The 25,123-nt window shown below is 59.1% G+C and overlaps 2 protein-coding genes across 7 annotated transcripts; both read left to right on the top strand.

The window, feature by feature from the left end:
• Positions 1–1,249: 1,249 nt before the first annotated feature.
• MYL9 (myosin light chain 9) lies at positions 1,250–10,579 on the top strand. Of its 4 annotated transcripts, none has more exons than XM_069808150.1 (5): positions 1,250–1,366; positions 2,331–2,404; positions 8,183–8,386; positions 9,570–9,731; positions 9,955–10,579. In XM_069808150.1, the coding sequence occupies exons 3-5, from the start codon at positions 8,203–8,205 to the stop codon at positions 10,125–10,127; spliced, it is 519 nt and encodes a 172-aa protein (XP_069664251.1). In that variant the 5' UTR covers positions 1,250–1,366; positions 2,331–2,404; positions 8,183–8,202; the 3' UTR covers positions 10,128–10,579. The 4 variants fall into 4 exon arrangements, with proteins under 4 accessions (XP_069664251.1, XP_069664241.1, XP_069664260.1 ...); XM_069808140.1 differs by having other exon boundaries at positions 1,264–1,416; XM_069808159.1 differs by lacking the exon at positions 2,331–2,404 and having other exon boundaries at positions 1,299–1,416.
• A 5,786-nt stretch (positions 10,580–16,365) lies between these two features.
• On the top strand, positions 16,366–24,283 carry TGIF2 (TGFB induced factor homeobox 2). Of its 3 annotated transcripts, none has more exons than XM_069808121.1 (3): positions 16,366–16,574; positions 17,554–17,792; positions 21,547–24,283. In XM_069808121.1, the coding sequence occupies exons 1-3, from the start codon at positions 16,541–16,543 to the stop codon at positions 22,129–22,131; spliced, it is 858 nt and encodes a 285-aa protein (XP_069664222.1). In that variant the 5' UTR covers positions 16,366–16,540; the 3' UTR covers positions 22,132–24,283. The 3 variants fall into 3 exon arrangements, with proteins under 3 accessions (XP_069664222.1, XP_069664230.1, XP_069664213.1); XM_069808129.1 differs by lacking the exon at positions 16,366–16,574 and adding an exon at positions 16,592–16,763; XM_069808112.1 differs by lacking the exon at positions 16,366–16,574 and having other exon boundaries at positions 16,777–17,792.
• Positions 24,284–25,123: the final 840 nt, after the last annotated feature.

Below are 25,123 nucleotides of genomic sequence, written 5' to 3'. Positions count from 1 at the left end.
GTTTTCTGGCTTTTTAACTGTTGCTTGCAGTGATGCCCTGAAGGAGAATGGCAGCTGAAGGTTAATTTGTGTCACTGCTCATGTCTGCTCTTCACCTGTGTTGCTGCAAGTACAGCCCGTGCGCTCCACACTGTCCCATCGACACAGCTCTGCCACACTGGGAAGAGCCCAGGGGTGACAGCAGGGTATGCTCCTTGTCCTCAAGCTCCCACCTCTCCATGGGAAGTGACAGAGCTGCTGGCAGTGCCCAGGCAGAGCAGCCCTTGCTCCGGCTGCCTGCTCCAGGTTGGGTGAATCCCTCTCAGAAACACTCCTGGTGTCTCCCTCTCCCACTTGCCTGCTCCTCTGCAGGCTGAATTCTGAACCCAGTGGGGTCCTGCAAACCAAAGATAAATCCCCCCGGGATGATGTCTGGTGGGTGGCATCACCCTTCCGAGCGGGAGCCCACAGGACGGGGAGCTCCTCTTGGTGACTGCAGGACTGGGATGTGGCACGGGGTTGCTGATGGGAAGGAAATGTGGGCAAGACCTGCTGCCCTGGAGAGGTGTCCCAGGACTGGTGTCTGCCCTGCCTCGGGTGAAAGGTGGGAGCTCCCCATCCCTGCGCCTCCAGCTTGGGAACAGCACTGGTCCCTGGCAGTTCTCCATCCAGGCCACTTTTTAGAGGACCTTTGAGGGGCTGTTTAACTGGGTCCTTCTGGGGGCTCACAGCCGCAGGTAGAGGCAGGGCTCAGTGCTGGCTGGCTGGTCCTTCTGGCCACCGTTCCCTTTGCAGAGTGGTCCCACTGGACCATTAACAGAGGCCTTCGGCCAGCCGTGGTGCAGCCTTGGGATGCCCCAGGGCCCCTCCATGCCACCCAAATGGGTCCACAGGCAGCCCCACGCCCGCAGGCAGGGACCTGCCGGGGCCGTGCTGCTGCAGCCAGGGCTGTGCCAGGGTGAACCGCCACCCATGGGCCCCTGGGTGGTGTCATCCGTGGGTGCCCACGGCTCCACAGAGCACGGCATCCCCCTGTGTCACCAGGTTGGGAGCTGCAGGGACGCCCCACGGGAACGCCGGGATGGGCCGGCTCCCAGCCCCCCCCGGGGCGCATCTCCCCGCGGGAAAGCGGACACGCGTGGGCCGCTCCCGCTGCCCTTTCGTCTATATAAGGCTGGGAGCGCCGTCCCGCCGCCCCGGCCCCGAGGCCCCGGCCCCGCCGCATTCTTCTGCCTTCTATGGGCCGGGCCGGGCCGGGCCGGGCGGGACGGGGCGGGCGGCACCGCCCCGGGCGCCCGCTGCCCACCCGCCCCTAAGGGCCGCGCCGCGGGCCGGGCCCCGGCAGAGCAGCGCCCGCCGCCCTGCAAGTAACCCCGCTCCGGTCCAGGTGAGGCGGCTCCGCCGGGGTCCCAGTCCTGCTGCTCCTCGCTCCGCCAGGTGGGACAGGAGGGAGCGGGGGGCAGCCCCGGGGCGGGCGGGATGGAGCCGGGACAGCCCCGATGGATCGGGCGGGCTGGAGCCGGGGGCAGCTCGGAGGGGAAGCGGTGGGACGGGAGGAGGTGGCTGCCCCGGGGAGAGCGGGAGGGAGCAGCCCCGGCCGGCCGCCCACTGTGGCGGTGCTGGAGCTGGTGCTGGGGAGAGCCCTGAGGAGGGGGCGATGAGCGGCAGGAGAGGCCCCGGTGCGTCCCTGCCAGGCCCTTCTCTGCCCGGGCAGGTGGGGGGAGCCCCTCGCCGGGGCGCGGCAAGGATGTCTCAGCTAGGGGAGGCGAGGAGTGGTCTTGAGCAAAGCTCTCGGTAACTGTCTGCAATGACTTGGAGCTGGGGACATCCCAGCTTCCCCGGGAAGGCAGTGCTGCAAGAGCAGATCCTGCCGCCTATGGCTTCACCCGCCTCCTGGTTTGTGAGAGCTGTTCCTGTCTGGAACATCTGCTTGTCCCCCCAGCAAAAAGTGCTGATGGCCAGAGACAAGATCCAGATGCATGCATGATGCTCCAGCGATCTCCCCAGGGACCTGTGAGCAACTTCAGGCAATAAACTGTTGTAAGGCAGAAAAGCTTTATTTCCCTCATTTCCATCGGTCTTAAACACAGAGGAACATTGTGTTTTGTTTAGCCTTGCCTGTGAAAACTTGAGGTCCTCTTGGCTTCTCTCCCTGCATGCCCTTTTGGTACAAAATCTTACGACTGATAAAAGACAGAGAGGCTCTAAAACATGGATGTGTAGGAGAAGGCGGCGGCCGAAGCTGCATTCTTTGGAGTGGAATATCCCCAAGTGTCAACAACTACTGCCACTGACCAAAGATGGTTGGGTTTCTTCAGTCACTTGAATTTTTTTCCTCTCATCGCTGGCAGGCTCTGTGCAGCTGTAGGAGGAGTTTGCGGTCACCTCCCCCTCTGAGGTGCTGCGGCCAGATTCCCCCGCTGAGGTGAGCCCCTTAATTCTCCTGGGAAAATATCAAATCCAGTCCAGGGCATGTTATGCTGGTGGCCTGAGGCCATGAAGACCTTCTGCCCCATGGTCCTGTTTCCCAGGCTCCCCAGGCATCAGAAGAGTGCTGCATGCTGGGTCTTTGTGTGGTGATGGTGTCTGTGCATGGTCGTCTTGTGGTGGCTCCAGAAGTTGCACTTTGGAGGGGCTTGCATGTGCCACATAGGCACAATGAAGTCCTTGTCCCCTAAACTAGGTGGGAAGGAGCCAGACCAGAAACCATCTGCTGAACTTACAGCCGAGCCCCACAGCTGTGCGTGGGCCTGATTGGGTCCCTGGTGTGCGGTGGGAGCTGAGGGAGGGCTGGGATGAACTCTCCCTCCTGGGGATCACTGCACACTTAGCTCTGGCTCCCTGATGCTGCCCTGCTCCTTCCCATCTGCACATGAAACCTGCTCACCAGCTTCAGTACTGGTGGGTATGGCTGGTCTGGGGACACAGCCTGGGGCTCAGGTTCTGCTTTCCCCTCACGTCCAAACTCAGTTTCCCACATCCATCTCTAATAAGGCCAAAAAAGGAGCAAGAATGGCAGACTGCCTCCGTTCCTGCAGTGCCGAGCGGGATAGGGGGCTCCTCCCGCAGCTCCAGTGCCTCTGGCCGCCAGTGTGACTCCCCCGGCACCCCTCAGCAGCAGGGATGGAGCTCAGCAATGCCACATCCCAAGGGCATCCTGAGTGGGGCCGGGCTGGAGGAAAGGGACAGTTTAACAACAAATTAGGCAGGGAAGATGAGCTGCTCCCCACTGACTCCGCCAGCATGTCCCGCTGGCTCCAGAGGCAGGATGTCAGCTCCTGGGCAGTCCTGATGCTGGGGGAGGTGCCTGGTGGACAGCAAAGCTTTATGGGTGGAAGGATGACCCGGCTGCAGCACTGCCCTGCAGCCTCCTGTGCTAGTGTGGGATGCTGCAAGGCATCACCCACGCTGGCCCTTGTGCCACCCTGGGAGGGGGGATGGGAACTGCTGCTTGTGCTGGACTGCACCCCTGTGGTGCTGTAATGTGTCAAGGTGTGGCTGTGTTGTGTCTCGCTGGTACTAGCAACTAACTTTGGGAAGAGCCATTGGGCAGAGATTGAACCACAGTCCCTGCAAGGGGCCACCGTTCACCCTGCAGGGGTGTCCTCTGGGAGAGCCCGGGCTGTTGAATCACTCTTTCTCTATCCTGACCAAAAGCATCCAGCAGATGCACATCATGCATCTTGCTGCTGGGATCTCATGGTGGAGAGTTGCTCACTGTAAGCAGGAGGCAATGTCCCTCTCCGGCTGTGCTGGAGCCTGCAGGGCAGCCCCACGCGGTGCCGGAGCCTCAGAAGCACTTTTTTAGAGGTGGCTCCTGCAGTTGCATGGCCAGCTTTGGAGGAGCCACATTTGGGAAACCCTTAGCAGCATATCCCAGGTGATCATAGATTCTGAATACACAGGAACACCTTGGCGCCTAGGGACAGGCTGCTGCCACTGCAAGGGGAGCTACCCCGTCCCTTCCCCACCCAGGCACCCTTCCTTCATGCCAGCCAGACCAGCCACAAGCCCACTCAGCCTGCTGGCCCAGCAGCAGCTCCCCCGCTGTTTTATTTGTCAGCTGGGATAGTGATCTGGGGCAGCCCAGGAGAAGGTGCGGGGTAGGGAAGGGTGGAAGCAGGCAGGAGGGAGGAGGATGGGGATGGGACAGGGCCCAGACTGCGATGTCTCTTTCGCTTATCCGACCCTCCCCAGTATGGTCAGGAAGCAGCACCAGGATGGAGTTGCTCGTTTGGTTTTTACCAAGGAGGAAACACATTGTGGTTTATTTTTCTGATAACTGTGGGTCTTTGCTCTTTCTCTTTAAAACTGAACTATATTTTATGAACTTTTTAAGCCAGCCCCATGGCCCGTTGGGTCTGACTCTCAGGTGGGGAAGGCACAAGCCCGGTGGTGTAGGAAGCAGGGAGATCATCTCGGCAGGAGTGGTGGCTGAAGGACAAGGGAATAAGGGCAGCCAGTGACGGGGCGAGTGTGGTGATCAGATTGGCACATACCTTTCATGCCAGGCTGGCTGGGGTCTCATCCTAGCACTAACCTCTTCAGCTCTGCTGCCTGAGATCAGCAGCTCCTGGGCTGGAGCAGCGCTGGGATGGGGCTTTTAGCAGGGGGTGGCAGGAGCAGGACCAGTCTCTGTGGGTTTCCTTCTTGCCGAGGAGGAAGCCGGAGGTTTGGTGACTGCACCGGTTGGCTCAGCCAAGTCCACCCCAGTGTGCAGGGCATCACGGCTGGGCATTCCCTGGAATGGGCTTGGCACTGGGTTTTTGGGAATCCCAGAAAGCGTGGGCTTGAAGACCAGGGGAGCGCAGCCATTGAGCCCTCGTGCAGAGCATGGATCACCCCTGTCGAATCAGGCCTCATTGCAAATCACTTCTGTCTCATGCTAGAGGCACCTTTCCCTGCACTGACCCAAAAAAGTTTCTTCCCAAGCCCCAGCTAGCCCCAGGAGGTCTGCTAACAGCAGAAATAGAATGATTAGGAGATGACCAGGCCGGGCTGGACCTTGGGACCAGGCATCTTTCCAGGGCATATTTTGGATCAAACAGCAAAACCATGTGCTGTCAAAATCGCACTTAATCCCCCTAACAAGAACCATCTCTCTGGAGAGGGTGCCAAGCCACGCTTCTGCTGCTGGTCACAGCCAGGGCAGGGTAAATATTTGGATAATATTAATTCATGTAGTGAGAGCAAAACTCCTGCTTATTTCTCTAGTCTTCTGCTAATAATTCTGCTAATAATTCTGCTAATAATTTAGTGTGTTTTGAAAGCTGAGCCCAGTGCCAATGGGCCAGCAGCAGAGCTTTTATTGCTGGCTCTGGTCCTGCACAGCAAAGTTGTGGTGTTCAGCTGAGCTTCCCCACGCCGCAGCCTGGGGGATGGTTATGGGCCGGCAGTGCATGCTGGTGTCTGGCAGGGCATGCAGAAAGAGGCTGTCATTGCAAAGAGCTTTATGGTGCAGCGGTGCTGGTGGAAGCAGGGGGCAAGAGATGGGCCATGGGGGGTGAGATCTTCTGCCCACCCAGCCATGGGCGTGGCTGGGCTCTCTAGTCCTGCCGCTCTCCTCAGCTGGCTGGTGACAAACATCTCTTTCCTGGTGGGCACTGGGAAAGGACCAAGCATTTGGGAGATGGAGGGGTGATCTGATGACTGCTGTTAGGTGCTGGGTGCTGGCCAGGGCAGCCTGGGGCAGCACAAGGGAGGGGGCTGAGGGCAGTGCAGTTTCCATCCCAATGCCTGCAGCCACTGGGACTCCTGGGGGACAAGGCGGGGGACTATCTCCTGGGAGACATGGAGCATGTCCCCTGCAGATGAAGGGCCCAGCTTGGGCTTGGCAGGTGCTGCCAGGCTCTCTGGTGTGGTGCACTGCTCCCACAGTGGGATGGGAGCGGGTGTTGGGGGGTGGGGGGAGAGTCCCCAGCCCCCTCTGAGCTTGGCTGGGCACTGCGGTGACAGGCAGCCCTGCTGGCACTGGCACCGTAGCTGGGATTTGGCACTTAGCACAGCTCCCAGGATGTCCTTCCAGCACAGCCTAGCTAGGGGAGGCTGGGGACTGCAACAGGATGGGGACCAGGCTGGTGGCCGCTACAGCCCCTACCTCTGCAACCCCTTGAAAGAGGGATAGCAGGAAGGGAGGGAAAGAGCTGGAAAACAGGTATGGTGTGGGGAGGGCTGGCGGGAGCTGTGTGGGTGCAGAAGGCTGTTTGCCCTGGCCTAGTCTGCCAGCACCGGGGTCCCGCTGGGAGGGATGCTCCCCAAGGCCCTGCAGCCTCCCTGGGTGCATTAGCATTAAGGACCCAGCTGGGAAGCGGATCCTGGAGCAGCAGGCCCAGGGTGGCCAAACCAGCCGGTCAAGGTTGCTGGCACGCAGCTCGGTGGTGCTGTTGCTTTGTGCTGCTTCATGCAACATGATGTGGCTCCTTAACTACCCTGTGTCCCCTGGCAGAGAAGGCAGGAACCCAGGCAGCCGTGCTGCCCACCATGGCATGGGGCACACAGCAGAGCAGGGTAGTAATACTCTCCTCTTCCCCCATGGAATTCATTCACAATCCATTAGTTTAACATTGCCTCCTCCAGCTGCTCCCCATGCCAGCTGCTGACCCAGATGGGGAAACTGAGGCACAGGGCTGCGTGTGAGGGAGAAATGGCTGTGGTAGAAACATGAGGGCTCTGAGCAGCATCTCTCCCTTGGGCTGACCTTGTCCCAGACTTTCCTGCAGGGCCATGCTGAGCTGGCAGCTGACACCATCCCTCTGCCAGGCTGGTCTTTGCTGGCATCTTGCTGAATTATGCTTGGCAGGATTTGACTGGAAGAGGTCTGAGCATCCTCCTCTCAGGCAACATTGGTGGTCGCTGGGTATGCCAAGCACCCCATACAGATCCTGTTTGGGTCCCCAGCACCATGGCTTAATGGTGGTGGGTGTCTTAAATACTGACTGCATCCCTCACCCTGGCAGCGTGGGGGGGGTGTATCACCAAACCCCTGCTCGGAGGCTGTGAAGGGGCATGGGTGTCATCTCGGGGTGGGAATGGGCACTCTGCTCCAGCCCAGCTCTGCTGGGCGCCCTGCTGGGCTGGGGGCAGGACCCCCCCTTCAAAAGACCAGGTTTTCCTGCCATGGTCCTGCCTCAGTGGTGTTTGGGGGTCTGCATGGTCCCTTTGCCATTCCCCATGGGACACTCATTGCCCCAGCCGTGTTCCCAAAGGTCTGTCTGTCCCACTGCTGTCCCCGTCTTTTTGCACCTCCAGGCTTTTCCCTTCTCCTGGCATTCATTACCTGTAACAACAGCACCAGTCCTCAGCACCCCAGGTTCCCAGCATTGCTTGGCCACTCTCCCCTGCCCCGCAGGGGCTCTGCAGCCGCCCAGAGAACCACCAGCCCTCTCTCCCCTCCACTTCGGGGCCCTTCCCGTGGGCTCGCCCGGCAGAGCATGGGGTGCACCTGGGCGCTGCAGTAGGGAGGGGGATGGCGAGCAGCCTTTGGCCCGGCCAGACCTGGTGGTGGCAGGAGGTGGGATGGGTGGAGGGGGAAGGGAAGTAGTGGTATGCGAGGAATGTGCCCAGAGCAGATAACCCCTTCCTGCTGGGTGCTGGGTGCTGTGCCGAGCCCACCTCCGGGGGACGTGGCTGGGGGCTGCTTCTGTGAAGCGAAATGGAGGATGCCAGGGAGACCAATCACCCCAGGAGCTGGGCTGGGGAGAGCCCTGCCAAAAGAGGAGGGGAGGCCGGGGCAGGGGCAGGGGCACGGCCAAGCTCTGCCTAAAATGCCGAGGCACCCGTCCCCCTGGCCCCCCCCAGGACTGATGGCAGTGGGTGGATGCTGGGTGCTGGGCTTGGCATCTGTCCCTGTGGCTGGGATGCAAAGGGGACAGGCAGCAATCATTAGGTTTGGGGGTTTGGAGGCCAAGGGTGCAGGCAGGGAGCCCTGCCTACAGCCCGTGGGGACTGCCCTGGGGAAGAAGAGGTGCCAGTGAGCACTGCCTGTTCTTGTGACTTCCCAAGGGACTCATTAGAGCCTGAGTCTTGCCTGTCCGACCCTGCGACCCCCTTACCTCACTGTTGCCAAACTGTGTGACAGCCAGGGAAACTGAGGCACGGGACTGGAGGTGCCAGGAATTGTGTGTCCCTGGCTCTCTGCTCCATCCCCTCGGGCTCTGCCTGTCCCCAGCCCTCCTGACACTCCTGCCTGCTGCCCTGCCCCTAGGTACCACCCCAGCCGCCAAGATGTCCAGCAAACGTGCGAAAGCCAAGACCACCAAGAAGCGTCCCCAGCGCGCCACCTCCAACGTCTTCGCCATGTTTGACCAGTCGCAGATCCAGGAGTTCAAGGAAGCCTTCAACATGATTGACCAGAACCGCGACGGCTTCATTGACAAGGAGGACCTGCATGACATGCTGGCTTCCCTCGGTGAGGAGATCCTTCCCTCGTGCCTCCATGTGTCCCTCAGCCCCTCTGCCCTCAATGCCTCTTTAGCAAGTGGGGAGAGCTGCTGGGTGACCTAGTGCCTCACACCCAGCGTTGAAGGCCGGCTTTGGTGGGTTGCCATTGAGGCACAGCCCTCCTGCTTTGGGCCAGCTCGATGCTGGCTACAAAACTGGGGCGGGGGGGAGGCAGATTTCTCCAGTTGACCGCAGAAGGTGCGTTTGTGGAGGCACTCAGAGGCAGCAGCTTGGTGTGTTGCTCTTACAGCCATCCTCACTAGAAGGGAAGAGACCCTTGGGGTTGGAGAAGCTCTGCCCTAGTAGCAACCACCAGCCACAGTTGTTGAGTATTTGAGTAGTGTCACCCCAGAATATCACCTGGTGTCATCCCCTGCAGGACAAAGCCCCCCTGTTGCTCTCAGCCTGGGTGACAGCCTGGGTCCCTGCACGACTGGTGTGATACCTTGGCTGTTTGAAACTTGCAGGTCTGGCTGCGCTCCCCACCCAGAGCCCATTCTCCTTCACTGCAGGCCATGGCTTTCACCTCCTGCTCCCTGCGGTACCTCCACTGGGCTTTGGGAGATCTGTCAATGATGGACCTGGCAGCCAAACCCGTTTTGGAGGTCCTGCCTGGCAGTGGGAGGGACTTCCCTCCTCCCCTGTGAGCCATAGCTCTGGGAGCAGAGAGGGGCTGGGTGCTGGGGGCCCACAGACTTCAGCAGAGAAGCTTAAACCATCCCTGGTGCATCCATGGTAGGAGCAGGGCTAGGGACATCAGCAGCACAAGGCTCATGTGGGGACATTGCTGCCCCTCTCCTTGGGTGGTGCTGGGTGTCAGCTGCCAGGGGAAGGAATGGAAAAAAGCTGTGGGTTTAGTTCCCAGCAGCCCCCAGATGAATTCCTGCATCTCCCTTGAGGCTGAGCTTGGCAGAGCATGGTTCCAGGTGGCCTCCAGCATGGTTTAGAGCATGGAGAGAGATGCTGAGGGGGAAGTACCAGGCACTGCGGAAACCCCCTTCCCTTGTTCTTGGGGTGGGTGAACATGTGCCAGCAAATTCATTTGCAATTTAAAAAAAACAGCCAGCTGAGTGCATGGGCTGGCCTTGGGGATGGGTGCCGGGGAGGGGGGAAGAGGGCCCTGCACCCACACCCCTGCCTGTGTCCGGCAGGGAAGAACCCCACTGACGAGTACCTGGAGGGCATGATGAGCGAGGCGCCGGGGCCCATCAACTTCACCATGTTCCTCACCATGTTTGGGGAGAAGCTGAACGGCACCGACCCGGAGGACGTCATCCGCAATGCCTTTGCCTGCTTCGATGAGGAGGCGTCAGGTATGGGCACTGCCTGCACAGCCCCGTGCCTCCTGCCTGGGTGCTTTGCACCTCAGGTGTGCAGCCAGGATGAGGGCTGGGGCCAGATCTTTGGGGACAGCCCCCAAGCAGTTCCAGAGTGGGAGAGCTGGGCAGGGGTGTCTTTGGGAGAGGGGGGGAAGATCCTGCCACTCAGCCCTCCCACAGTGTCCCCTGCTAATGCCACCCCCTGCCATCCCCGCAGGCTTCATTCACGAGGACCATCTGCGTGAGCTGCTGACCACCATGGGAGACAGGTTCACCGACGAGGAGGTGGATGAGATGTACCGGGAGGCGCCCATCGACAAGAAAGGCAACTTCAACTACGTGGAGTTCACCCGCATCCTGAAGCATGGGGCCAAGGACAAGGACGATTAGAGCCTGGGGCTGCTCACCCCCTCTGCCTCCTCCTGTGCACGACCCCCCACCCCTCAGCCCCCCTTGCTGCCCCACAGCAGGCTCCCCCCATGGGAAACACCTCCCAGGACCAGCACCTTGCATCAGGTCATGCTTGGAGGGGAAGCGCTCCCATTACTGCACCGCTGTGTGCCCATCTGTCAGCCCCAGACCTCCCCTCCCATTGCCTCTCCCACCCACAGGCTCACCCTGCTGGGACCCCCACCAAGCAGCCATTGATTCCCTCAAAGCCACCATGCCGCTGGTCCCTGGGGCCGGGGTGAGCATCCCAGGTGAGCACTGGCCTGTGGGGATTTTGGCTGGCTCGAGCCTGAGCGATCCCTGTCTCGGGGCTGTAGCACAGAGAGAAAGCACCTCTCCCCTCTGCTCCCATGCTCCCTTCTTTCATGAAAGAAAACCCACTTTGTTTCCTCCTCCCTGGCTGTTTTATGGCTTTAGAGCCTGTGATCTGAGGGATTTGGGAAGCCAAAGTGGCATATAACACCTGATGGGTGTGATATGGAGACATGCTGTATGTGGCTCCCTCGTGGACCAGTGCCATGCCATTCTGCACTGCGGTGCGTTTGGGGGGTGGGATGCCTTTTAAAAAGCCCCGTTCAGTGGGATGCACACCAAAGTGAACGTCTCACAGACCTCACTTTGAGGCAGATGGGCTGATGCTGGAGATAAACCGAGTGGTGTGGGAAAGGGCCTCCAGCTTCTGCAGGGTCTCTGCCATGCTATGGGCAAACTGTCTTCTGGAGGGAGCTGCATCCAGGGGAGATGTTCAGCCCCACTGACCCCAAAGGATCAGCTTTTGTGACCAGCCCAGGTTCTCCCAGTGTCAGGAATGGGATGGACTTGGTGGGTGGCCACCACCGGCTGCGGGCATTGCTGGCCCCCAGCAGAGAGCTGCCACAGGCTCCAGCATGGGGCATTCAGAAGCACTGTCTCAAGCAGCTACTAAAGCTGCTGTGTCTGAGCTGTCCCCTTCACCAGCACAGCCATAGTTACACTGCAGGACTCTCAGGAGAGGGCATCCTTCAACCCTGATGCTAGCAAAGTAGAGGAACTTAATGGTCACTGGGGTAAGTATGGGAAGAGTAAATATGGTCCTTGCAAAAGGGAGTCCTGTCTCTCCCACCTCCTGGAGCTCTTTGCAGATGGATCAAGAAATTATTTGGGTGAAAAAGATGGGGGTGGCTTGCAGGACTTCAGAGGCTGAGTGAAAAGCACTGAAATGCAAATGCAGTCATAGGTGGGTTGACAGAAAGTGAAGCACATGGGGAAGATCAACCTTGACTTCACGGGTGAGACAACAGGCTCCAAGTGCCCCAAGACAGCCCCAAGGAAAGGTCAGAGCTCAGCAGCTGTCAAAATCAAGAAAAAAAGGAGAAAGAAAATCACATGCTAGGAATTCCTAGGAAAAGAAAGGAGATTAAAAGAGAGACCACTGTTCAGCCATTTACTAGGTCCTTTTATTGCCCACAACTTGAATATAAAAAAGAGATAGAGCCAAAGTGGAAGCATCCTGAGAAGGGCAACTGGGAGGTTTGGCAGCATGGACCAGCCTGCACCTGAGGAGGACCCAGGCAGGCTGAACTCTGGTCTGGCAAGGAGATGTGGGAGTGGGGTGGTAGCGTGGAGATGGTGCTGCTTCCACAGCACTGGAAGCCAGAGCCACATCTGGCTCAGGGTGTCTGTGGCCGGGAGCATCTCTCCCATGGACTCTGTGCTCACCCTCTTTCAGCACCTGCTTCCAGCCATGGTGGGAGACAGGACCCTGGGAGACATGCCAGTTCATCCAGCAATGCTCAGAGCCCTTTCTACACTTTGTTATTTTTTCTTAGTCCTGGTACTAACTGAGGCCCTTCTGCTGGTTTTGCTCAGCTGTTGGCTTCCTAGCTTTTCCAGCAGTGCAGAGGCCAGAGGGCAGCCTTTTCAATCACGTTGGCTCGCATCGCCTATCAGCTGATGCTCTTGGGACGCCCCTGGTGCCACCAACACAAGCAGATGGGGCGGTTCTCCTGTGCTGTCAGCTGTGCACTCCCCAAAACCACTTCATCTGCTTTGGTCAACCACCGCATCCAAAGAGAGAGAAAGAAACATCAGCAAACCCCCAAACTATTTGGGCCCATATGAACCTCATGAAGTTCAACCAGGCCAAGTGCAAGGTTCTGCACCTGGCTCAGGGCAATCCCCAGTACCAGCAGAGACTGCGGGCTGGATGGGTTGAGAGCAGCTGTAAGGAGAAGGACTTGGGTATACTGGTGGGTGGCAAATTGGACATGAGCTGGCAGTGTGCGCTCGCAGCCCAGAAAGCCAACCATATCCTGGACAGCATCACGAGAACTGTGGCCAGCAGGTTGACCTGACGTGACTCAGTCATTTAAAAAGTATTAAACAGCACCAAAATAAATCTAGACATTTAATTTCAGAAATGTTGTCTTGGGGCAGGGGCACCAAGTTAAGAAAATAACCATCCTTTTGGGTCAATCTAAAGGAGCTGCTCATAGTGAAGAAGTGTTTCGTGATGTTCAGAGGGACCCTCCTCTGTTCCAGTTTGTGCCCATGGCCTCTGGTCCTGTCCCTGGGCACCACTGAGAAAAGCCTGGCTCCGTCCTCTCTGCACCCTCCCTCCAGGTATTTATACACACTGATGGGATCCTCTTGAGCCTGCTCTGCTCCAGGCTGAACAGTCCCAGCTCTCTCAGCCTCTCCTCTTAGCAGAAATGCTCCAGTCCCTTCATCCCCTTGATGGCCCTTCGCTGGACTCTCTCCAGCCTGTCCCTGTCTCTCTTGTTCTGGGGAGCCCAGCACTGGACCCAGCGCTCCAGGGGTGGGCTCACCAATGCTGAGCAGAGGGGAAGGATCACCTCCCTCCTCATGCTGTGAAACTCCTCCTAATGCAGCCCAGGACACGGTTTGTTCGCAGCCTTTTCTGCAAGGGCATATTGCTGGCTCGTGGTCAACCTGCTGTGCACCAGGACTCCTGGGACCTTTCCTGCCAAGCTGCTTTCCAGCTGGGCGGCACCTGGCACATCCTGGTGCCCAGGGTTGTTCCTTCCCAGGGGCAGGACTTTGCACATCCCCTAGTTGAACTTCATGAGGTTCCTGTTGGCCCATTTCTTCAGCTCTTGCTCCTCCTCTTACAGTCCAGCCAGGGGCCCGGGAGCAGCCCAGGGTGCTCTGGTTGGCAGCTCCTGTCACCTCAGCTCTCCCCATGGGAATTATGCCCTCCTTTAGCCTGGACAAGAGCTGTCTATGCAGCCCAGAGAGTTTGGGTTCCTCCAAACCCTGACCCAAGAGTGTTGTTCTCCAGTGCTGATGTCCCCAGAGCACCATGGCTCCTCTTTCCATGTCCAGTGACGCAGGTTATGGGAATACCAGAGAGGCAACGGATATGGCGGTACCTGCTGAGAGAGGATCTGCCCTGCCCTATGGTCTGCAGGAAGGGCAACAGGAACAGCAGAGCTGCCCCACGGGAATAGGCAGGAGGAGATGGAAGGGCCGCGGCGCCCAAGCGTGGTGCTCTGGTGCTGGAGCCGGGCAGAGCCATGAGGCACTGGAGGCGGTGAAGCAGCTTGTGCTACAGCTGACTTGGGCTGAGCCCTGCACCGTGGGACTGTGGCACAAACAGTCGGACGCTGGGTGTTTTTGTGGTGCGGTGCTGCTGGCATGCACTGGCCCTTACGTGCACTTTAATGCAACTGTCTGTCTCATTGCTGAGCAGGCACTTTTAAACCTTTAAACCTGCCTTTAAAGCTCTGCCTGAGGTGGGTGAAGGAGTGCACCAGCCCAAGGCTCCCACTCCATCCCTGAGCAGGGGAAGCATGAACCCAGCTATTGTTTCCCTCCTAATTAACACACCCATGACTTGAGTGCAAGGCCATCAAACCCTGGCTTTTGCAGAGCAAAGGTGGGCTGTGAACCAGTAAAATAAGCCCTGTTAACACCACTCCCAGGACCAGTCCTACTGGGAGAATCCCAGCCTGCGGGGAGTGCGGTGGCTCTGAGCAGGGAGCAGGACCCTGGCTGCTGGAGAACCAGAGCTGGGCCCCAAGGGCAGGGCTGTAGCCGACAGCCAGCACGGCTGACCACAAATCTAATTTTCCTTGCGAAAAATCCAGATTAAATATCAGAGGGTGGGCAAAGGGTGGAGGGAGTCCTGCCTGGGACAGGTCAATGCCCTCAGAGGCTGCCTGGGGTTTCCAGCATCCCCCTTTGGGCTCTTGCTGACTGATTGTTTTTCAAATTGCTGAAGTTTAATAGTATTATCATGTCAATGGGCCTGGCCAGACTTTGCAGGGCCTCGTGCAGGGGGATTCAGCCTGGACAAGCCCTTAGGGAGAGCAGGCAGGGAGATGCCCCATAGCCCCTGCCCTGGCCTCTCACCCCACAAGGCTTTTAATTCCCCATCAGCTGGGAGCAACCTGGCTCCTGCTCCAGGCTGGGCTTGCCCAGGGATTTAGGCTCCCCAGATGCTGCACTCAGATGCCCAGTGGGATTTTTCCAAAGCTGCTTCCACACTACCTGTATCTGCAGCCCAGGGAGTGCAGGAGGGCTCATGGCCCAGCCCTGGGCCGGTATTTGAGCCCAGGGACCACTTCCCAGTTGTCTCAATTAGGCAGAAGACTAATACAGCTTTTCTCAAAGGGTGGGAGCAAAACCAGACTGCTCGGGAGGACAGTCCTGCCTCTCAGCATGGTGGTTGACACAGCCGACACAGCCGGGCAGGTGGCCCAGGGGACTCTGCGGTGTCACCCACCAGGAATAGGCTGGGTGCCCAGACAGGGAGCAGAGCGGGCAGGATGAGCACACCCTGCCTGGTAGCGGCCCTTGGTTTGCAGGCAGGAGCGAGCCAAATGTGAGAGGGCTGGCTGGGGCAGAGAATGCACCATGCACTGGTGCAAACATGCAGCAGACAGGATTTACACCCAGGGCTGGCTCCACACCTCGCCCGTGGCTCATCAGCCCATACTGTGTTTGCATTAACGGAGCAACAGCAATTTGGGGGTACAGTTTCACTCAGGACATTGAAGATTTAGCAGCAACTAAACAAATGCTTTAAGGAATTCTCCTTTTTTTGCTCTTTAATCCTTTATTGCACCACACAATCTGCTTTGCACAGATCAAAAACCTACCATAAAAGGTTTTTTGCAGCCTTTCTCAATACCTGAACAGATATCCATCTTTTTCCCTGCAAGCAGAAAAGAGGGGAGGGAGGGGAGCTGCAGCACAGCCTGCAAAGGTGGTGGAGCCTGGGAAGGAAGAACTGCTGCCAGGCTGGCTCCTATGCCAGGTTGACATCAGACACTGGCTACAAACAAGCTCTGCATGGAGAAAGATGGAGCAGGACCTGGTGACCCTTGGGGCTGCTGTGTCCCAAGAGCATCCCCCCCCATGTCAATGGAGTGATATGGTCTCTAAACCTCTGAAGGTCACCTTGGGCTCTGCTGTTGTAGCGGAGAGGTGCAGGGAGAGCAGGGACAGCCCAGTAAGGCCTCCAGAGACCTTGCCCAGCCCGTTGGCAATGGAGACAGCAAAGGTCCCACCTGGTGCCTCCTCGATCACCACCCTTACTTTGAAACACCTTCCACCACGGGAGTGGTGATGTGCCAAGCTTCTGATTTCCTATTTAGTATGTTGAAAGCCACCAAGGGAAGCACCGGTGGTGCCTCAGGGAGGCCTGAGGTCCCTGGGGCTCTCACCCACACCAGCCCCAGCAGCTCCTGTCCCCAGGCCTGGCCCTGCCCGCAGGCACCAGTAACCCCTTGGTGCTCAGTTACAGGATTCAGCCTTAACATGGCTGGGGGGGAAGGAGCTTGTGCGGTGCCTTGTGGGGGTACCTGTGGGTGAGCGCCCCTGGGTGGATGTCCCTGCATGGGTATCCCTGAGCAGGTATCCCTGGGTGGGCCCCCCTGCATGGGTGCCCCTGGGCGGGTGCCGGGATGCAGCTCCCCGCAGGGGGGGGTTACCACGGCACTTCTGCAGCCCGGCGCAGCCTGCAGGTTGCGGGGGCTCCCTCCCGCCGGGCACTGTGTCCGGGAGCGGGGACAGAGCCCCATCCCCGCCGCGGGGCCGCTCCGGGGCGGGGGTGCCGCCGCCGCCAGGTACCGGCCCGGGGCTTGGCGGGGCGGGGGCTCGGGTGCCCGCTGCCCGGTGCCGCGGCGGTGACAGCCGGGGGCGGGCGGGCCGGGGCCGGGGGCGGGGGGCCCGGCCGAGTTCCTGCCTCCTCGGGAACAAAGGGAACTCTGTCTCGGCATCTGTCACCGCCGCCCACCCAAAACTTTTCGCTGCGCCTCGGCCGCCCGCCCCGCCGCCGCGGGAAGGTCCCGCCGCACCCCCGACACCGGCACCGGAGCCCCGGCGGCGGCGCGACCCCGGCGCGGCCCATGCAAGGGCCGAGGCGGCGGCGGCGGCCCGGGGGTAAGAGCACAGCCGGGGCGGGCGGCAAACATGGAGTCCCGGCTGGGCTGCGGGCGCGGCGGGCCGGGCCGAGCCGGGGAGCGCGGAGCGGAGCGCGGCTCCGCCGCCTTTGTGCGGGCCGGGCCAGGCCGGGCCGGGAGCCGCCCCCGGCGTGAAAAGTTTGTGGGAGTCGCGGGTGGGCGCGCTCGGGTGGGTTTTGTTCCCTTTCCGCCTCGTTTCTAACTTGGCCGACGTTGTTTGTTTGGTCGGGGCTATTTTGGGGCCGGTTTCTGCCGTTTGCGGGGGTGCGGGGCGGCGGGCCACTTTCCAGCTTCTCTTTCTTTCTCCTTCGCCTCCCCGGGCGGCGGCGGGGGCGGGGGGGGAGCCGGGGCTCGCCCCTTCCCCCGGCTTTGTGTTCGCGGCGGGCAGGGACCCCGGCGCCTCGCTACCTGTTGCGGCTGGAGGGGCGGGGGGTAGGGCTGTGCGGGGAGGGGGGGGCGGCCCGCACCGCCGAGCCGAGCCCCCGGCCCGTGACAGCAGCGCGGGGAAGTCGCCCCCGCCGCCCCCCGCCTCCATCCCCGCCGCACAATGACCCCGCGTGGTTCCTTCTCCCTGGAGCAACTCCGACTTTCCAGCCCCGGCCTTCTTCTCCTGCTGAGATATCTTTTGTTTTACATTCCCCCCCCACCCCCCGAACGCTGGGTTTTCTCTTGCCCGCTGCGATGGCCCCTCCGGAGCCCCGCTTGCCGGGCTCACGCCGGTGCAGCCTTCGCAGAGCCGCGGGGTGGGCTGTTGTCTCCGCCAGTGCCTGTAGCTTCTCCTCTTCCCGGGGGGGCCGCTGCCTCTGGATTATTCCCCCCCCACCCCCGGCCAGGCGAGGAGGGGGAGAGCCACCCCCCACGTTCGAGGCGGGGGGAGGGCTGTGGCTGCACTTCCCCCCACTTCGCTCCCCTGACCGGGACGCAGCCTGATGCCTGTTCTTTGGTTTTCACCTTGCCAGGCTTTAACCAGGAGAGATCTGCGGGCAACTCCACCATGTCGGATAGCGACCTCGGGGAGGACGACAGCGCCACATCCCCGGACCCCTCGCAGTCCAACAAGAGGAAGAGAAGGGGCAATCTCCCCAAGGAGTCCGTAAAGATCCTCCGGGACTGGCTGTACGAGCACCGCTTCAATGCCTACCCCTCTGAGCAGGAGAAGCTCAGCCTCTCGGGGCAGACCAGCCTCTCTGTGCTGCAGGTAGGAGCTAGTCCCCCTCACGCTGGGGACGTCGCTGGGTCTGCTGCTGCAGTGCTTGGGATGGGCCAGACCAGGAGAACCCCACTGAAGATCCCAAAGGACTTGGCACGTTGGAACCACTTACCTCTGAAGGGCAGCGAGGAGGCGAGGGAGGGAACAGCAGGGAAGCAAAGTTGCTTTTTGGGAGAGGTCTGAGCCCCGGGGACTAGTTTTATGGTAGTGCTGGAGCAGACCTTTTTGGCCGGCCAGAAGATGGAGGGAGTGGGATGGGGAAAAACTAAGCAATACCCTATTGTTAGTAAAAGCCACCACTGATAGAAGGCTTTTGGGGGTTGCTGCTTTATCCTGTTCCCCTGAACACACACCACCACCCCCCCCGCCCCCAGCACGCAGAGCTGGGTGAGGGACAGCTATCTTAGGAGAGAGAGGCTGGGCTGGGCTTTGACCCCAGGTGGGCCATTAGCAGCACTAAGTACTGGCTGGTCCACCTGGCCCCAGTTACCCCAGTTGCATTAAGAGGAGCCCAGCCCAGCTGAGGGCTCCTGTGTAGGAGGCCCCTTGTTCCAGTCCTGGTTGTGGGCTGGTGTTTTCTGTGTGGCACTGTGATGGGTGCCCTGGTGAGCAGCTGGGGTGAGCAGTGCTTTTGCTTCCAGCTTTGGCTTTCACCCTGCCTGCTGTTAGGGTGGCAGGGAGAACCTGCCTGCAGCTGCCTGCCCCTTCGATCCACATGAAGGCCAGCAGCCTCCAGGCAGGGGGACCCCTGTGTGCCCAGGGCCCCATCCCCCCTTTCCCAGCCTGGCAGGGTGGGAGATGGATGGGGGCTTTGCTCTGTTCTCTGGTTCTGGGGGTACAGTGGGGCAGGAAACAGCTCTTGTGTGTAAGGGAGCAGGCAAGGGCTAGTGGGTTTGCAGCTGAGCTCCTCTCCTTGGGGCTGCTTCTGCACCTCTGGCTCCTTTCCCTGCAGCTCAGCATGGTCCTGGCCAGCCATCCTGGCCACAGCCCAGACACTGGTGTGTGGGCAGTGGCTGTCTGGTTTCCTTCTTCCTGGCCGGCAAGGCAAACTTTCTTTTTCATTTTAATGTGTTTCTTTAAATGCTGGCTGTGCAAAAGATTTGTGTCTGGGCAGCTGCTCCGAGGGGAGGCTGGTGGTCCTGGGAGGGCTTGAGTCAGAGTGCTGGGGGAAGCAGTGTTGGGTTTGGGGCTGTGGTGGTCTGGGCTTGTGCCAGACCAGGGTTGGCATGGTGGTGCCTGGCACGTGGGGGTTAACCCCAGGGCTTGTGGCAGTGGGACCGGCAGGTGCCTGGCTGCCTGTACCCTGAGCTCTTTGGGAGGTTGCTGGCAGGCTTGTGTCGAGGTGTGGCCTTGCTATGTGCCAGCCATTGTCTGCCCCGTGGGACCCCCTGCAGCCCCCGTGTGCCTGGTGAGGAGACTGCCCCTATACCCCCCCAGGCAGGGGGTCCTAGCCTGGTGGCATTTCCCAGGGCCAGCTGAGGGCTGTCACAGGGATTTCTGTCAGTCTGAGGTGACGCAACAGGATGCTGTGGGGGCTGCTTCATCTGATGAGAAGCCTGTTGGGGTGGAGGTGTGGGACACCCTATGGCAAGGCTGGAGTGGCTGCAGGGTTTGATCCATCAGTGCCGATCTGACCCCTCCAGAAGCCTCTTGAGCACAGGGCTCTGCTGCAGCCACTGGCCAGACACCTCCCCAGTTGTTTATTTGTGCATCCAGCAGCCTGGGGAGCTGGAGCCAGGCACCAGTGGCCAGGGATCAGGAGCGCAGCAATCTCGGGTCTTCAGAGAGACTGGGAACCCATGTGTCTCCCTTGCAGAAAGTTGGGAGGTAAGAAAGCAGTGCCTGTGCCTGGCGAGGCTTCCTGGACAACGGCAGGTTTCCAAGCCCTTGCCCTCCTGTGAGGATGGGCTTTTCCTCCCTGCAGAGGGGATGCCTCTTCTGTGGCAGTGGTGGGGACAGATGCTGCCCAAAGTGACGGTCTGGTGTGTGCTGGTGGTGGGGCCAAGCAATGGCCATGTTTTGAAAAAGAAAAAAAAAAAAAAAAGCTGCTTGCTTCAAAGCCAAGGCATATCCCAGTTCCCTGGGTAGGTGACGCCGTGCAGTCCACTGGTGGTTGTGCGTGTGTTCTCCAGAGGGAGTTGAATGCTGGAAAAAGCATGGCAGGGAGGACCGGCAGGATTTCAGGGGACTTCTCAGCACTGCAGAGTTTGTTGGGCTTTTTGTTGGGAGTCCAGCCCTCTGGTGGTTGATGGCCATGGGGTCGCAAGATCACATCAAGGGGACCTGGTTAAGGCTTGCAAGGGAGGGTGTTTCGAAGGGAAAAGGGGGTGAGACTGGTGCGTTTGAGGGTGTTAAATGCCAAATATTGTCTTGAAGACAAAAAAAGGACAACTGAGATCTTGCTGTGATCAAAGTTGTGGTAAGTTTTTTCTCCCTGTGGGAAATATTTTACATAGCTGTTGATTTAGGAAAGATCAGTCTTTTTTTTTTTTTTTCCTGATTTATTCTCTTCTAATTGTTTTCTAGGAAGAAGGTAGTTATTTTAATGTAGCGTCTTATATAAATGTGCTGAAACAATACATGGCTGAGACTGAATACATGGCTGCTGTGATTCTGAAGGGCTTCCAGAGGTGTAGCTGCAGAGCTCTGCCTCTTTAGTGTGCAGATGTTTGGAAGAGCCTTTAAAGTTAGCTGTAACCTCACTTGTTGGCAGGAGGCATGGGAAGGTGTCGATGTACTGCTGCAATCCCTGCCACCCCATTAGGGGATGGGGAGCTGCAGCTCTGCGAGCTGATGGTTTTTAGGGTTTTCCATCCATGCTGCTGTCCTGCCGTCTGTCTGCTCTGGGCAGCCTCAGTGCTCCTGTCCAGGGTGCCAGCATGTTGGCACTGGCATCAGCGTGCCCAAATGTGGTGGGGCACGCCGACCCCTGGGGTGGGTTACCTGGAGAAGGGAAAACTCCCCCCAGACCAGGGACCTGCTGGAGGTTGTTGGGCTCCGAGCTGGCTCTGTGCAATGCCACAGCCTCTGGTTAGGGGGAATGGCAGGAGCCCCCAGGAGGGTGCTGGGAGCTGCACCCTGCTTCACCTGCATGTGGCTGGGCACGGTCAGTTGCTGGGACTTCGGGCTGCGGCGGGGGACAGCGCTGAGCACATCCTTCCCTGGGGAGTGGGCAGCTCTGCTTGAGAGCCGCTGCAGCTCCAGCAGTTCTATGCAGCCTTGCTCTGGCTTGCAGAGCAGCTCAGCCCCAAAGCTACCCAGGCTCCGTTTGTTCAGTGTGCTGGTGTGGTGAGCGGGTGCCGGCAGTGCCGTAGGGGGCTGGCACCCATGCGCAGTCCCCGGCAGGGTGGGCTGGCAGGGCTGAGAGGGAGCGTTGGACTGTGGGCAGCTGGGACAGGAGTGTAGGGAGGAAGGGGCCCCCCCCGGCAGGCGGTGCTAGGCAGGAAGCAGCCAGCATTGGGGTTTCCGTGGGTGGCTGGGCAACCCCTGGCAGGAGTAGCTCTGCCTCTCCAGAGCCCCATGGGAAGGAGGTGTGGGACTGGAGGGGGGAGATCTATGGTAGCTGGAGGGTGTGTGTGGGGCTGGAGGGGGGAGACCTGTGGTAGCTGGGGTGTGCGTGAGCTGCTTGCCTGCGTCCAGGGGAGGACTCTGCTGGCTTGGCTTTGGGCTGCTGCCCCCCAGCCAGTGCTGTGCATGCGTGGCAGCCCCCAGCTGACAGCACTGTGCCCCTCTTTCCTCCCAGATCTGCAACTGGTTCATCAACGCCAGGAGGCGGCTGCTCCCCGACATGCTGCGTAAGGATGGGAAGGACCCCAACCAGTTCACCATTTCCCGCCGGGGTGGCAAAGCTGGTGATGTGGCTCTGCCGCGGGGGGCTGCTGCTGGTTCTGGGGTGCTGGTGGTACCTCCTGTGACAGCCACGGGGGCCTCCAAGGTGCTGTCGATGTCTGTATGCCCGCAGGTACTGTGCCACCCTGCCCAGGCACTGGGCAGCAACCTGACGGTGGTGAGTGCCCACAGTCCTGAGTGGGAGAAGCCCCCTGTCCCACAGCGAGCGGAGCCAGACCCTGCCCCCAAAGCACCGCTAGGTGCCACCGGCAGCACCATGACCTTGCTGGCCCGGGCTGAGGCGGCCAGCCCCACCAGTGGACTCTTCAACACACCACCCCCCACGCCCCCCGAGCTCTTCGGCGACGACTTCAGCAGCTTCCAGCTGCTGGTGGAGGTGGCGTTGCAGAAGGCGGCCGAGCTGGAGTCGCAGCGGCAGGGCGGGCAGCTGCCCCTCTCACCCCAGACTGAGCCTCCGGGAGCCTCCGTCTCCAAATAACCCCCGGGCCAGCTCCCGCAGGGTGCCCTTCCTCGGGGGGTGCCTGACCCTCCTGGCCACCCATCTGCCTGCACCCCCCAACCAACTAATCTCAGGAGCGGACTCCTGCCTTCCAGGGGGCTCTGGTTTCTCTGTCAGCCAAGGGGGGAGAGGTGGGGAGATGCCCCCCCCGCCTGCTGCCCTTGCCACTGAGGACTGTGCCCCGGCTACATGGGAGGATGTGGCCACTGCAGTCTGGCCACTGTGAAAAGACCTTTGCAGCTTTACTGACCTCACCCTGCTGTGACTGATGGTTACTGTGGAGCTCCCCTTGGAAAACCTGCTGACTTCTTTTTCTCTCTCCTGCAAACAAGGGTCCAGCCAACACCGTTTCTTCAGGGAGAGAGAGAGAGAATTTATTTTTTTTAAAGTTGGTGTCTGTTTTAAGGACTATGGATGAAAAGCTCTTTCTCCCAAATCTCTGCTCTCTTTCCCCACGCCCCTTCCCCTTCCCCCTCCCCCCCCCCTTTTGTTTGTGAAGGGCCTTTCTGGTACCTTGTGCTGGCCAGGAGCCCTGCCTTGCCCAGGGAAGGGCAAAGGACAGATGAACTGGAAACCTGAAGTCTGTGGCATTTTTTCGCATGGAAAACATGGGACTCCTTTTCTGATTTAGGGTGTTACGGATGCTGCCAGTAGAAATCCCTATGGTGCTGTTTAGCAATTTTTTGTTGAAACATTTTCCTTTTAATTGTGATTTATTATACGATTTTTTTTTTTTCTTCTATAAGCATTTCCACAACTTGCCCGTGTTTCTCTTGAGTTACTGCTGACTATGTGCACACTGTGTCCCGGAACAGAAAGTGCATTGCGGATCCTGTGAGATGCTGACAGCAGGCTGCTGCTGGGGGTGGATGCAAAGCTGAGACTGTGAAATTTTGTACCTGACTTCTTTTTTTTCTTTTTTTTCTTTTTTTTTTTAATTTGGAAAGAGGCGTGTTGCTGGTATGGGCATGTGTGTTCTTCTGCAAGTGCAGTGCTCACAGCCTGCAGACCACGGTTCCTGGAAAGCAGAGTTGTCTCATCAGCCAAGTGCTGATGAACTGCCCTGCGAATGTGGAGGGATGGAGTCTTATTGCTCTGCCATCCCCTCCCTCCTGCTCTTGCTCTCCAGGGCTGAGCGTGGCTGTGCCTGGCTGTGTGGTGCTGGTGACCTCTAGTGACAAGCTGGTGTCTGCTAGGAGCTGGCTGGACCCCCCCTAGCCTGGCTTGGTGGTGGTTTTCAGGCTCCGAGGCAGTTCCTGGCTGGGCATCACTTGCTTTCACTGAGTGGGATCCTGGGTGCTGCGCTGGTCCTGGGACTGAGATATTGCTGTTTCACTGTAAAATGTAAGTTAAATAGCGATATGTATGCACCTATGTTATCTATCCTGAGAAACACTAATCCTAGGTAATTAGCCTGATTGTTAAGTTGCATGACTAGAGATAATAATATCCACAGGATCCAGTGCTCTGCAGTGGTTGGAGCCAGCCGTGCTAGGGGACGATGGGGCCTGGAAGGGAAAAGCACTGATTTTGGGGACTGGTGTTTCCTCCCCTCCCCCACCTTTTCTTCAGAGAGAAGGTGACAGGAGAGAGGAGTTTGTGAGTACTAATGGGGGCTGCAGGAAGGCTTGCCAATAATGTGTTGCGTTGGCTGGGTGCCCCTGTGCAGCACAGTGATGACTCCAGCTCTGGCACTACCCGGCTTCAGGTGGATGCTCATCATGTGGCCGTGAACATCCCCTTCCTCATCTCCCCTGGCTCCATTTTATGTCCAGCCTTTGTCTTCTGCCTCCTTTCTGGGGAAAGCCCTGAATTTTAGGACTCCCTCCCTTATTTCTAGGTAGCCCTTCCCCCATCACCTCCCTGCAGTTCTGTTTCCTTCCCCAGGGGAGGGAGAGGCTTTTTAGTCTCCTCCCCTTATGTTGCCCCAGTCAAACCAAAGTGGTTTCCTCCCCCAGGGTAGGAGTGCTACAGCTGTGCCTGTGCCATGGACTGGTGTTGCTGCCCTGGGGATGGACTAGAAAGAGTGGGGAGGGCAGGGATTATTGGAATGAAATTTATGGAGCAAAAAACTACTGTAAATATCTTCTTGTTTGTTCTTCTGTTGTCAAATAAAAGTTTTTTAGTTGTTTTTTTTTTTTTTTTAAATGAGCTCTGTGTGAGACTGGACTATGTCATTTGTGGGTGGCTCACTTGCTCCTCCCTCACTACCAGCCCCCACCTCCTGACACTGGGCCAAAGCAGCTTAAGAGGTCTGAGGAACATTGCTGGGGCTGGAAAAAGCTGGACCAGTGCTTGGCATGGGCCTGCACCTACCCCACCATCGTTTGGTCTGATGTTATGTGCTCACTTCCCACAGTGTTTGATCCTGGGGTCTGGGAGCCAGAAATCGCTTGGCAGCAGCAAGAGGGCTGATGTGTTTGTGTCTTCCCTCTTCCTGGCCAGCACTGGGAAAGTGAGAGGGCATCAGTGCTAGCCCCTTGGCAAAGGGAAAAATAGAAACAATTGTGGTGGGGTTCCACTGCACACAGTTTCCTGGGTCAGGAACCCTGTCAGGTAGCCAGGGGTCTTGCAGAGCTGTTCCTGGGGCAGCAGCCCCACCTGCCTTGCTTTGCCACAGAGGGCAGGGTCATGGACCCAAAGGCTGCTGCACTGCTGGCATGGATGCTGGCAGTAAGGCTGGGCTCAGGGCTGCTGTGCCTGCTCCTGTGCTGCCCCGGGGGCTCAGTCAGCCTCTTGCACACACTAGGAGTGTGCGCTCTGATATTTCATCTGCTGGCATCTTTCGTGCACACCAGCTCAGGGCTGCAGTCTCTTGATGCCCTGCCTGCCTTGGATACCTGCTCTCTACTGTAGTAGGGGCTGGAGTGGGTGCTAACACTAGTTCAAGCCCTTTGCAGCCCCCTTGACCCTGGCTTCCTGTGGTGTAGGGCAACCCCAGGGGCTCTGCACCCACTGCACCCCAGCACTG

This window comes from Haliaeetus albicilla, chromosome 2, assembly GCF_947461875.1.
Source record: "Haliaeetus albicilla chromosome 2, bHalAlb1.1, whole genome shotgun sequence".
NCBI lineage: Eukaryota > Metazoa > Chordata > Aves > Accipitriformes > Accipitridae > Haliaeetus > Haliaeetus albicilla.
Note: the sequence above shows the minus strand (reverse complement) of the source record. Positions and strands in the feature narration are given on the sequence as shown.